The following is a 14,800-nucleotide window of genomic DNA, read 5'->3' on the forward strand; positions in this document are numbered from 1 at the left end:
TTGTATTGCATTTGATATTATGTTTGATGGGATAAGTGACTTGAACGATAAAAGGTAGCTAGAGTCCTTCCAAGATTATCAATTATCAATTGATCGATTAAATGAACAATACCATAAGCCGATATGCATTTCTTGAACATGTACAATATGAATAAACATTGTTTAAACCAAATGAACAATTATCGCTTGATCAACCGTCTTTTGGAATTAAAGTGCAATTGCAGTCCTACTTGATTTATTACAATTACTAAAAATTACGTACAGGTTTCTCGAAGTTTATAGTCATGTGACAATTATAAATCACGTGGAGTGCGAAAATGAATTTTTTTTAAAGGGTCGAAAATTATTACAAATCACGCGCAGTCTGCACGCGATTTGTATCTTACCACATAGACGAAACCAAATTTACGTTGCAAAACATGTATCTTTAAAGGTGCGCGATGAAGACTTGTGCAACAATGAAAAATATTGCGAAATTAACAATTACAAGTGATAAAGGGGTAGGGAGCCACAGTGTAGCATGCAGTCTTTTAAAAAAGGTGAACTAGTGGGTCAGTGCCATTCCTGCACTACTGATCGAGCGAGCTACAGAGTTCCCACTTCTCCTACTAAGCACAGTGTGAAGATGCGTTGCCATTTCTTGTCCATTCTTACGGGTAAGTTTAAAAAGTAGTTCTAAATCGATCTCCTTTTACGGCTTTCAAATGTAACTGATTCATCTTTATGAGTTTTTATGAGTTTTATTCTAAATAAATACATATTGTATTATTTATATTATGTCTCGCTGAATTTTGACATGTTCGTGTGCGTGTGTGTGTGTGTGTGTGTGTGTGTGTGTGTGTGTGTGTGTGTGTGTGTCTGTGTGTGTGTGTGTGTATGTGTGTGTGGCGTGTGTGTGCATGTTTATGTGTGTGTGTGTGTGTGTGTGTGTGTGTGTGTGATTTTGGAGGGGTATTTTCTATAAAAAAAAAATACAAACAGTTCAGTCCTAATTGTGTTGGCATTCCTGTGACAAATTGTTAACAGTGTCTTTCATTTCTCATTACTTTATCTTCAAAATCACTGAAGCAAAATGTCAACAATTCTGTTATGGTTTCAATTATGTTTGTTTTTTCTCGATTTACTGTGAGATCATTTCACGATTTCAGTTGCGGTTTCTTCAAAATTACTGTAATAAAATGCCAATTGTTCAATGACGGTTTCTGCTTAATCACTGTTCCGAAATATTACACAATATTTTTTTTTTATGGAATCAACTCTGTCTGTAAGACGATATTCAAAGCGTACGGCTTGTCCTTGCAGTGCTGGCGATATGCGTGAATCACGCATCAGCAGACGATTGCACGGATGGCATGGATAAGTGTTTGAACAACTACATGGATATAGTCTACAGCGCCACAACTGCTGAGCAGTTCTGCCAGTAAGTCTTTTATAACATTTGCATCACGCTAGTGTTCTTGGTGCACGGACAAAACATTAAAAGCACCGTCATTCCGTGTAATGTCCGGCCGATGGGCTAGCGGAGGACGTTTTTAATTATTTAAACAAATCTAAGCAACTTTTATAGAGTGCTTAAAAAGAAAAGTCGTTCAAGACGATTAGTACTATCTTGTGTTAAAAGGGTTAAGTGCTATCCCTAATCGGTTAGATAGTACTAATCGTCCTAAACAACGTTTCTTCGTGAGCGCGATATAAAAGTTGCCTCGATTGTTTAAAACTTTTTTTTTTAATCCCCCACCTCCCCCTAGGCTACACTATAAACGATTAGGTTCACCATCTCGGGTCTGGTAAGGCTTTTGCCTGAATTAAAGGCACAGTGCGCCTCCCGTAAACCATCACAGATACTGTCAGGCTTTTACACACAGTACAAACACCCTTCCATTTGAACGCTCACCAAACGGGAACATCCGAGGTGCCCTACGTAAAGAGCGAGCAATTTTTAAAGAATCAATTTTGCGGATTGTCTTAGGGACAATCGGACCGTGGTGCGTTTTGGCGCTAGACCTAACTTTTAAAATCTAAATAATAAATTGACAGCTGGTTACACAAACATTCTTAAATCATAAAAGAATTCTTTTTTCATCAAGACAAGATTAGTACAATTCGAAGTTTTGAAAGTTTGAAAAAAGAAACGCCCGGAAGCAGGGTCACACAAGGTCGTGGTTCTCGTAGCAGACGACGGTGTATGCCTATCGCCAGTTCCTCTGAACAGTCAAAAGCCATCGCGAGAGTTCTTGTGGACCACAGCCGTTTGTTTCGTGCATAGTCAGAGGTACATAATAACGTGCTATTGCAGATAAGCTCACATCGAGTCGCATTCAAATTACTAACTGACGACTGCATTGTGCATTGTGCATGGCTCGATCAAGGGTAAGATAAACCACGCAAAAATAAATTCTTTGAAAATTGCTCGCTCTTTACGGAGGGCACCTAGGATGTTCTCAAGCGGTGAGTGTTTAAATGAAAGGGTGTTTGTACTGTGTGTAAAAGCCTGACAGTATCTGTGATGGTTTACGGGAGGCTTACTGTGCCTTTAAGACCAACCTTCTGCATGGACACGTGCCAAACATAATCAACTAGGGGCTTTGTGATTTGTCTGTTTTGAGAATTTAACTTATTTTCTAACAGACACGGTGATAATCTGTATAATGTAGAATCAAAAAACAAGAAAGGTAGGTTGTTGGAACGTCTGTTATTGACAAAACAATACATTCACAGATATTTCGACCCAACGGTCTTTTAAGTGAACAGACAAACAAATACTCACACAAAACTTATCTTGATAGTTCCATCGGGTTTTCTTGTTTTTTTTATTCTGAATTTTGGAACGTTGGCAGTTTCTTTGTGTTTTTGGATCTCTATAATATATTCATCAAAAACGTTTTACTCTGTACAGGAAGTAGTCGAGATATGGATTTTCTGCGACCCCTTTTTAGTGCCATGCCTAACTTAACAAAGAAAGTCTCTCAGTGTGATCTCTTTTTAGTGCCATGCCCAACTTAACAAAGAAAGTCTCTCAGTGTGATCTCTTTTTAGTGCCATGCCCAACTTAACAAAGAAAGTCTCTCAGTGTGATCTCTTTTTAGTGCCATGCCCAACTTAACAAAGAAAGTCTCTCAGTGTGATCTCTTTTTAGTGCCATGCCCAACTTAACAAAGAAAGTCTCTCAGTGTGATCTCTTTTTAGTGCCATGCCCAACTTAACAAAGAAAGTCTCTCAGTGTGATCTCTTTTTAGTGCCATGCCCAACTTAACAAAGAAAGTCTCTCAGTGTGATCTCTTTTTAGTGCCATGCCCAACTTAACAAAGAAAGTCTCTCAGTGTGATCTCTTTTTAGTGCCATGCCCAACTTAACAAAGAAAGTCTCTCAGTGTGATCTCTTTTTAGTGCCATGCCCAACTTAACAAAGAAAGTCTCTCAGTGTGATCTCTTTTTAGTGCCATGCCCAACTTAACAAAGAAAGTCTATCAGTGGGATCTCTATTTACTTTGTTGTTTGGAAATGTGTCCTGAACATAATACGCCAAGCTTGTCCTTAACTGGGCGAAGTCGACCACGCGAAGTATACTTCGCGAAGCTGGCGTCAGGAAGCTTTAGCAATGAGCTTTCTGTAAAATGACTTCGAGAAGTCTTCGCGAAGTCGACTTCGGGCTCAAAAATGAAGGGTGAAAAAAAGAAAAGATATTAAGGACTGCCTTGAATATTTGCTGCAGATACTACAAGACGTTCTACAAGTGTATAACTCTTGCTTGCCCTTCGCTGAACGGAACTCTGGAGTTGCCCCCAGAAGCAAAGAAGCGAGTGGACGACGGCATGAAGAGCATCGGTGTTAACTGTGGTCTGTATTAGTATTTTTTTTTTAAGCTGGGGGCCCGGGTACCTCAGGTGGTAGAGCGCTATAGACTTGTGATCCTAGGGTCGCGGGTTTGAATCCGGGCCGGGACGCGGGACACGGGTCAGCTTTACGTGCAGACCCAGAGACGGTATCCATGTCCCACCCCCGTGTCACGTCACCACAGTGGTAACTAAAAGACCTCGGTCATTCTGCCATAAGTGCAGATAACTGATACCACATAAACACGCATACACGTGTGTATCTCATCTAAAGTCGGGATGGATCAGCAACTAACGCCGTGCTCAATGGAGGTGCAGGCATTCTCATCCAGTTCCCTGGGGGACATACAGCTACATCCAGCGTTGCCACTGGCAAACACTGCACAAACTATAAAGCAGAAGCAGAAGCTCTCATGCAGGCCGCCTCCTTCGTTCAGGACTCCGCAGACCCTTGCTACCAAGTTGTCTTCCTCTCGGACGCCCTTTCAGTCCTTCAGGCCCTAGAGAACGACAAACTCCCACAGCTGGCCAAAGCATTACAGATGGTCAGACAAACCAGAAGAGTTGTCCTCCAGTGGATACCAGCACACTGTGGGATACCAGGAAATGAAAGGGCAGATGAGCTGGCAAAAGAAGGAGCCGTGGAAGACCAACCTGAAAACAGTGTCAGCTTTAGTGAGCAGAAGACAATCATCAAGGCATTGATGAGGCCAAGGACAAACAGAGATGACTACCACACAATGTCCAGAGAGCAGCAAGTCAACCTCATCAGGCTGCGTACTGGCCACAACAGGCTCAATGCTCACATGAACCGAAAGTTCAAGCTGGCGCCATCACCAACCTGTGCCTGCGGTCAAGAGGACCAAACAGCGGAACACATCTTACAGCGATGTCCCTTACTAGATGAGGAACGAAAAGAAGTGTGGCCGTCACCAACTCCCTTGCAGACCAAACTATACGGCAGTCGACAGGAGTTGGAGAAAACGACAACATTTATCACCAGTGCTGGACTGATTGTGTAACCTCTGCGAACGCCAAGAAGAAGAAGAAGAAGATCTAAAGTCGGGTTAAAACCCGGGAACATGCCCCTAATGGCTTTGCCTAGAGAGCGAAAAACTGACATTTCTCTTTGTTTTAGCTTCTTAACACTTTCTACCCCACCTATGTTGACCAAGTTTGTTTTAGCCGAGACCAGCTGTGCTGCAGCAGGTCACTCTGAATTGTAGTAACTGTGTATCAACACGCTGGCATGCAGGCGTTAGATGGACGTTACAGGAAGCGACTGAAGCTAACAGTATGAGCGGATATATCCGTACCTGGTCAGATAGATCCATATGAGTGGGTACGGATATATCCGTACCTGGGAGACAATGAGTTAAGGGGTGGTGGGGGTGTTGATGAAGAAAGTGCGCCGCGAAGGCAATTCTGGTTTAATAAAGGTCTATTCGTGGAATTGGTGAGATGACGTTGGCAGATCCTTCCCTGTCGGTGGCTTTCTTAAATAATGATGAAATATAAAGCTGTGGTGAGGTAGTGTAAAGTTAGGGTTTTTGGTTGTGTCTTGTTACCTTTGTCGGATCCATCTTTGACTTTCTGTCTGTTCACGTCTGTCTGTGTCAATGTCTGTGTCTCTTCTCTCTCACCAGAAAAGATCTCCATAAATCAAGCTTACATTTTTGGGGGGAACAATGTCTGGAACTCACCGCCTGACATTCTTAGAGAAACAACAACAGATAAAGGATTTAAAACACGCTCGAGGATTTTCTACAAATTGATTTGGCTGAATAACTCATGTGTATTACAAAAACGTGCCGCTTTATATTTCATTCTCATTTTAGAAAGCCAACGACAGGTATGGTGGATATGCCCACATCGTCCTACCAATTCCAAGAATAGACCTTTCTAAAACCAGTCTTGCCTTTTCGGGTACATCGATTTGGAACTAACTGCCAATATCTTTGAAAGGCTTGAAGTCGCTTCAAAAGTTTTAAAAAGTCTGTTCATAATCACCTCATATTTTGATGATTGAGATGTTTCCAATCACCCCAGCCCACCCCCCCCCCCCCTGGATACGCTGAGTTAATAGACGATTTTGTATATTTAATTGTATTTGCAGAGCTATGCTGCAGTTATGCTAAAATCCTCGTCATTGATTCTCTTTTGTGCCTTGCTTATATGTATTCCTCCCCCCCCCCCCCCCCCCCCCCCCGCGCCACCCCGCCGTCCCCATTATTATGTACTTTTCGGTGTCAATGACTGCATCATCATCATCATCGTTACCATCATCATCATCATCATCATCATCATCATCATCATCATCATCATCATCATCATCATCTCAAACATTGAGTGTTTCTGTTTTAGTATAAATTGGTAGTGCTTTGTTTGTATGTTTTTTGTCCCAAGGACAGATTGTAAAAAACGGCCCTTGTAAAAATAAAGTTCAGTCAGTCTGTCAGTCTGTCTGTCTGTCTGTCTGTCTGTCTGTCTCTCTCTCTCTTTCTCTCTCTCTCTCTCTCTCTCTCTCTCTCTCTCTCTCTCTCTCTCTCTCTCTTTCTCTCTCTCTCTCTCTCTCTCTCTCTCTCTAAGTCGCACACACGTGCACACTCATGCGCACAAGCAATCACGGACGCATAACGCACACACACACACACACACACACACGCGCGCGCGCAAGCACTCACTCACACATATACACTCACGCACGAACAGACGGACGGACGCACGCAAGCACGCACGCAAAAACGCACGCACACACGCATGCATGCACACACACACACATGTGCACACACACACACACACACACACACACACACACACACACACACACACACATGTTGATTTAGCATTCAAATGATCGATCTGTTATTTGCTTCTCATTGCAGATGCACCCGTGGGTTCGCAAGGAGCTGCCTTCCGTAGGTTTTACTTCCTACTAAAAATGTGACCCCTCCTATTCACCCCCCCCCCCCCCCCACCCCCCTCAATCTAACCCGATCTCTCGAGGGTCTCTACCCCTATGGTAATGCATATCTAAGATCACACTTTTGTTCTTCATGTCAACGTACTGACGTACTGTTTGACATGTTAGCCACGAACAAAAGATTTGTTTAAAGTGTCTTTTGTATATTTGCGTGCGCGCGCGTGTGTGTGTGTGTGTGTGTGTGTGTGTGTGTGTGTGTGTGTGTGTGTGTGTGTGTGTGTGTGTGTGTGTCGGTGTCACAGTGTGTGTGTCACAGTGTGTGTCAGTATGTGTGTGTGTGTGTGTGTCTGTGTCTGTGTGTGTGTGTGTGTATTTGTGTGTGTGTGTGTTTGTGCGTGTGTGTCATGTTTGTCTGTCCCTGTCTACTGCTTATGTGTCTGTTTGTCTGTCTGTCTAACTATGTTTATTCACATGTCTGTGTGTTTTGCAGACGGATTTACCGCTCCGCCGGGGTCAAAACCAGGCTGTATTGAACAAACTAAGAACTGTACTAGGTGGTACGTCAACGTTGTAATGGACGCCCATATCGAAAAGTTATGCGGGTAATATATAATAATAATAATAATAATTGTCAGTAAGTACTGGTGTCACATGACTGATGTGAACCAGTTGATTGGCTAATGGCGATGCGCTAAAACTGTTAGCGCACTCTTGGAGTGCGCTAACTTTTCCACAGAGCGTATTCTTCCACCCTTTGCCTAAGCGAGACTGTGCTCTCATCCTCAGAATTAATTAATGACATGTAGCTTATATTCTCCACAATACCAAATGACCATAAATTCTCTGCTTCTCAATTAAAGCAGAAGTGGGTTTTTTTTCTGACAGATTGCATGTGCCTGTGCCAGTGCCAGTGATAAAAAATAGAAGCCGCTGTGTTTCATCCAATTTTCGCCGACTTGCATAGATTCTTCTCATATGCCGTGTTTGTGGCATGTAGCTTATCATCCACATTACCAAATGATGAGTTAGTATACAATTCCCAGCGGCTAACAGAAAACACAAGTGTTATTCCGATAACGTACCAGCTAGACCAGTTTGGAAGACTGACTCGATCGACTCTGTAGCAGACAACACAGAAATACGACTACATCAGTTCAGTAAATGAATGGTTTCAGAATTATTATTTCAAAACAAGAACAATCGTAATCGAAAACGTGTAAGGTTCAGAACGTTCTTACCATATATAAGATTTATTAGCAGCCTGCCTTATGCGTACAGACTCAGTGCAGACTGCAGTCGTTCCATTGCCCAGGTTGGCAGGTAGCCTAGCAGACGACATTAACCCCGCTCAGCAAATTAACATGTTGGGCAAATGTGAACGAAAAAACGATGGGGATATAATACGTGTAGGGTTCAGAGCATTCTTACCGTTCATATTTAGTATCAGACTCCCCGATGAGTGAAGATACAACACGAGAAATATGCCACATTTGTTTTGAAAATGTGCGAACCGTCGAGTCCCGCTTTGAGTCAATTCAAGGGGAGTCACTCCGCACAGTCAATCCGTCGAAGCTCGACTGGAGGTTTCGAATCGCAAATAATGAAGAGCCTTTCTCCGAGTTCAAATGAGGTCTCTCTGAAAGATCATCACTGTTCAGATTAACGCTACACTGGAATTTACCAACAGAAATTAAAATGCGTGTGATGTAAGCACGACACCGTTGAGACACCCCACACAAAAGTAGATCTTTACTGTGCACGACCTGACCACACAGTTATGCCTATTCAAATGCGCGTTGCAAAATGTGCGTTTGGAATCTTCTTTTTTCTATGGCGGTACTGACAATATCGTTATTGAAACAATCCCAGTGCACTAAGGGATTTATAGAGCAAATCTCGAAAATAATTATTGAACTCAGCGCTATGCGCTTCGTTCAATAATGAATTTTCTCGATTTGCTCTATAAATCCCTTAGTGCACTGGGATGTCTCAATAACTTAAATAATAATAATTGTCAGTAAGTACTGGTGTCACATGACTGATGTGAACCAGTTGATTGGCTAATGGCGATGCGCTAAAACTGTTAGCGCACTCCAAGAGTGCGCTAACTTTTCCACAGAGCGTATTCTTCCGCCCTTTTGCCTAAGCGAGACTGTACTCTCATCCTCAGAATTAATTAATGACACGTAGCTTATATTCTCCACAATACCAAAATACCATAAATTTCCTGCTTCTCAATTAAAGCAGAAGTGGTTTTTTTCTGACAGATTGCATGTGCCTGTGCCACAGTTGCCACTGATCTAAAAATAGAACCCGCTGTGTCTAATTTTTCAGTTTCGACTTGCGAAGAATCTTCTCATAATTATGCCGTAGCTTATTATCCACATTACCAAATGATGAGTTAGTATACAATTCCCAGCAGCTAACAGAAAACACAAGTGTTATTCCGATAACGTACCACTGAACCAGATCAGCATTTGGAATATATAGGGCCTACGTAGCAGACTAGATTACACTGAAATACGACTGCATCAGTTCAGTAAATGAATGGTTTCCGAATTATTATTTCAAGGCAAGAACAATCGGAATCGAAAACGTGTAGGGTTTAGAACGTCCGTAAGACTTATTACCAGCCTGCCTCATGCGTGCAGACTCAGTGCAACGTGACGAGCAATTTTTGTTTTTGAAATGAGACTCAGTGCAGTGGTTCGATTGCCATAGCTTAGCAGACGACATAAATCCCGCTCAGCAAATTAAGATGTTGGGCAAATGTGAACGATAAAACGATGGGGATATGTAGAGGTTACATGCCGAGTCTCAGTGATTATCAAAAATAATGGTCGAAGTTAGCGGATCATGAAAAATGCGAGCTTCAGCGAGCTTTTTCATGACCGCGAACTGAGACCATTATTTTTAATAATCACTGAGACGAGGTATGTAACCTCTTTATTCCTCCTTTCTTCAGTTATTCAAAGAAAAGAGGAGTTTTTGTGCGAAAGTTTGATCGAATCCAAATCACTCAACCTGTCTACCTGCGCTGGCGATTGAATAATGGCGGTTGTATAGTTCAGGGAAAATCAATCAATTCTGTCAGTTTCCCTGCCTTGGACTAAAATCAAGTACACAGTTATGTTGTTATTCTGCTGTGCCGGTAAAGGCAGATAGTGTGTGTTCTGGTCATGTTTTGGTATCGCTTAGGAAATGTTCTTTCTTCGAATGGGACAAGCAGACGAACTTTTGCACCCGTGTTCCAACGTTAAAAACGGTATGAAGTTCCGTTTTCTGGGGCAAAATAGTGTATGAAACCGCTGTATGTTCTTTAAATTGATGCGATGTGTGCATTTGGTTGCGTGTGATCTGTTTATAAAATTAAATATTGTCGAAAACTAACCGTCGGATTGCAGTCTCTTGTCCAAGCAACTCAGTTCAGAAAATTTGGAAGGGCAACTACTCGTGTCGTACGAGAGTTACTTGCCTTGGGAGTTTGCGTGCACTCACAAGAGATCTAAAGCGAGTTTCTCTGCACTGATCGTTAGAATTTGGATTTAAAAAACAACCAAACTCATAGATTTTATATGGAGATTAATGTGTTCAAGCCTGTAGTTGCCAGTTTAAATGCAGTAGGCTATGTTTGTATTGTTTGGTCTAGAGATGTATGTTTCGTACATTGGAGCGTTCGGAACTTTTCAATCGCTAAAGTAGTTCCCTCAAAGTCTAACTCATCAACCTGTGAGCTATCGAGGATTCAGGCCCGTTGTTGGGTAAGTGATTTTGGTTGTTGGGTAAGTTACCGAAAAATAACTAGCCCAACACCTTTACAGAGAGAAAGAAGCAGAGGGGGGAATAAAATACGTGTAGGGTTCAGAGCATTCTTACCGTTCATATTTAGTACCACACTCCCCGATGAGTGAAGATACCACACGAGAAACATGCCACATTTATTTTGAAAATGTGCTTACCGTCGACCTTGGCAAGGGGCAACACTCTACACAGTCAATCTGTCGAAGCTCGATGCATCGATGAAGGTTTCAAATCGCAAATAACTAAGAGCACAGTCCTTTCTCCGAGTTTAAATGAGGTCTCTATGAAAGATCATCACTTTTTAGCTTAACGCTACACTGGAATTTACCAACAGAAATTAAAACAAGAGTTTGCGTGTGACGATAGCACGACACACTTGAGACAGCCCACACAAAAGTAGATCTGACACAAACCTGACCACACAGTTACGCCTATCCAAATGCGCGTTGCAAAATGTGCGTTTTGAATCTTCTTTTTTCTCTGGCGGTACTGACAATATCGTTATTGAAACAATCCCAGTGCACAAAGGGATTTATAGAGCAAATCTCGAAAATAATTATTGAACTCAGCGCTATGCGCTTCGTTCAATAATGAATTTTCTCGATTTGCTCTATAAATCCCTTAGTGCACTGGGATGTCTCAATAACTTAAATAATAATAATAATAATAATAATAAATAGCTCTTATGAAGCACGAGTCCCAGCAATTGGCTCCAGGCCATAGCGTTCTCTACTACGAGCAAACATATAAAGAGCATACGCAGCATACAAACAACTTGGATAATACAACAACAAAATCAGCAAGCAAACTAGGGCTTAAATGACAAAAGATACTCACGCACGCATACACGCACGCACGCACGCATGCACGCACACACGGAAACACATGTAACACACACACACACACACACACACACACACACACACACACACACACTCAAACACACACACACATACATACAGTCATGCCATGTAAAAAGAGACTCATGCACACACACACGCATGCACTCACGCACACACACACAGACACACACACACACACACACACACACACACACACACACACACACAGTCATACCATGTAAAAAGATACTCACTCACACACGAAAACACACACACACACACACACACACACACATACACACACACACACACACACACACACACACATACACACATACAGTCATACTATATAAAAAGAGACTCACGCACACACAAAAACACACACAAACACACACACACACACACAAACACACACACACACACACACACATACACACACACACACACACACACACACACACACATACATACATACACACACATACAGCCATACCATGTAAAAAAAAAAATAATAAAAAAAAAAGGCCGTACTGTACATACAGGGCAAAATCAGTGTTGTGGAGAGTCTAGAGGTCATATATGTCTGTGCGTTTTATTTCTGTAACAAAACAGCATAATAACAAACAAACTAAAAACCCACTTGTAAAGAAAGTTAGGTCCATTACATTTATGGCAGAGAACGCTTCTTTTTCTTAGAGAAGCTGATAGCAAAACAAAACAAATAAACAAAACAGAACCAAAAGATCATGTAATTGTTTGGTTTTCAAAGTGTGAATGTTTCACAGTATCCTTTACTCACCATCCAGTAGGCCTACATGACATTAAAATCCCATTTTGTCAAATATTTCTAATATACTCCGTGTTCGTGTGTGTATACATCTAGAGAATACTACATGGCTTATTGTGTCGTACCAGATTTACACGACTTTTTTTTTTAATAATATTGAACTGCGAGCGAAAGCGAGCTGTTCATTATTTGAAAAAGCAACGAGTGTAAATCTGGTACGAAACAGCAAGCCATGTAGTATTCTGTTGATCCTACATACTGTACTTACGTGTATTTTACTCAAAAAGTCCTGCAGTCGATCACTTCTAAAAACCTCGTGCAATCTATTACGTCAAAGCAAAGAAACCTCACTCTGACAGTGTGGCGTGACGTGTTAGTTCTAAAAATTCATCGAGGGGAATTAGCGAGCGAAATTTTGTTTTCTACAATTACGTTTGTCTCGGTGACTTTGGCATCATAAGCAGTGGAAAAACTGGTCCCTGCCAGACTTGCTGGACATGACCTCATTTACATGATATACACACGTGTGATTTGAACGATTATTATCTCACGAGTGTCTCTCTCACGTATGTTGGATAAAAATTGTGCTTAATCTATTGCAGAAACCTGCATACTTTTGCATCCTGCGTCACAGAGGCGTGCGGGGTGAAGCTGACAATGAATCAGACCCAACTCCATGAGATACAGAAACCGTTTGAAGATAATGGAATTCAGTGTGGTGAGTGTCATTATTTAAACAAAACCTGTTTTTTTCTTTTGCTTTTTACATTTAGTCAAGCTTTGACGAAATGTTAGACTGGAAATCGAGAGGAGGGTTGTCCCGTCGCGATATAACCTTCGTGGTTGAAAACGACGTTAAACACCAAACAAAGAAAGAAAGAAAGAAAGGAGGGTTGTGGTTTATGTGTGTATGTGTATGTATGTGCGTGTGTTTGTGTGTGTGTGTGTGTGTGTGTGTGTGTGTGTGTGTGTTTGTGTGTGTGTGTGTGTGTGTGTGTGTATAGAGAGATTCCGAGAAAACTACTGGACCGATTTTCATGAAACTTTTTATGAGAGTTCCTGGGTATGATATCCCCAGATTGTGTGGATAAATTTCTTTGATGACGTCATATCCGGCTTTTAGTAAAAGTTGAGGCCGCACTGTCACGCCCTCAATTGTTGACCAAATTGTTGATTGAAATTTGGGCCAAGCAATATTTGACAAAGTCCAAACTTTGGTATTGCATTTCAGCTTGGAGGCTTACAAATTAATTAATGACTTTGGTCATTAAAAATCTGTAAATTGTAATCAAAATTATGTTTTTATAAAACGATACAAACACAATTTCATCTTATTCTTCGTCAATGTCTGATTCCAAAAACATATAAATATGTTATATTTGGATTAAAAACAAGCTCTGAAAATTAAAAATATGAAAATAATGATTACATTTAAATTTTCGAAATCGATTTAAAAACAATTTCATCGTATTGCTGATTGGTTCCTGGTTCTAAAAACATATAGATATGATATGTTTGGATTAAAAACAAACTCAGTAAGCTAAAAAGAATAGAGATACAGAAAAGCGTGTTATTCTGCTCAGCGCGACCACTACCGCACTATTCTGGCTTGTCGATTTCACTGCCTTTGCCACGAGCGGTGGACTGACGAAACTACGAGTATGCGGTCTTGGTGAAAAAAAGCAGTGCGTTCAGTTTCTTTCTGTGAGTTCGACAGCTTGACTAAATGTTGTTATTTCGCCTTACGCGACTTGTTTTTACATAAGCCAGCGAACACCAGCGCTTGTGAAGCGATTGCTTAACTCTTCGATGTCAAAATTACGTGCCATCCCGGCCGGTACTCCGTTGTCTGTTCAATACTGTATAAGCTGCGGTTTGTGGTATCCTGAATATCGTATTTTTCTTTCTTTGAGGTAACTTTACAACTTTGGTAATTGCATCGCATGAACATTCTGCTGTTCAGTCCCCGTGATAGCGTATGAAAGGAACGATAACTCTTGATCCTAAGGTCACGGGTTCGAATCCGGGACGGACACGGGTCAATTTGTGCATACTCAAAGACGGTATCCATATGTGGATAAATGAATGAGCCGTTAATTTTCAAATCACAAAAGACATCAAAATCTTGTCTATATGCAGGTCGTCTGCAATTTCCTTTGCATGTGTCTCCGATCTATTGCTGCATATGTGTGCAAATAAATGAGCTGTTAATTTTCAAATCTGGAAAATAGCTAAGACCCCAGAATGTTGTGACTAAGTGTAGGTCGTCTAGTAATTCCCTTACATGTGTCTCCGATCTATTGCAAATGTGTTCAAATAAATGAGCTGTTAATTTTCAATCTGGAAATAGCTAAGATGCCAGAATCTTGTGACTAAAGTGTAGGTCGTCTGGTAATTTCTTTACAGATGTCTCCGATCTGTTCCAAATGGCTGCCAGCACCAATGGAAACAAAGCTGCAGGCACAAAGGCGTCATCAGCAGGCGACAGGGGACACGATCCTTCAAACGATTCCTCCTGCATTATTAGTAATGCAAGATTGCTCCCCCTTGCCACTCTCTTGGTTATCCTCCGAATATTCCTTAACTAGGACATACAAGAATTAATGTGAACTGAA

At 41.4% G+C, this 14,800-nt stretch overlaps 1 protein-coding gene across 1 annotated transcript; it reads left to right on the plus strand.

Moving 5' to 3' along the window:
- Positions 1–508: 508 nt before the first annotated feature.
- Positions 509–14,800, plus strand: LOC138980850 (uncharacterized). The gene is made up of 7 exons (XM_070353730.1): positions 509–656; positions 1,303–1,420; positions 3,712–3,836; positions 6,718–6,750; positions 7,246–7,357; positions 12,788–12,903; positions 14,592–14,800. The coding sequence occupies exons 1-7, from the start codon at positions 521–523 to the stop codon at positions 14,771–14,773; spliced, it is 822 nt and encodes a 273-aa protein (XP_070209831.1). The 5' UTR covers positions 509–520; the 3' UTR covers positions 14,774–14,800.

This window comes from Littorina saxatilis, linkage group LG11, assembly GCF_037325665.1.
Source record: "Littorina saxatilis isolate snail1 linkage group LG11, US_GU_Lsax_2.0, whole genome shotgun sequence".
In the NCBI taxonomy this organism is placed as follows: Eukaryota; Metazoa; Mollusca; class Gastropoda; order Littorinimorpha; family Littorinidae; genus Littorina; species Littorina saxatilis.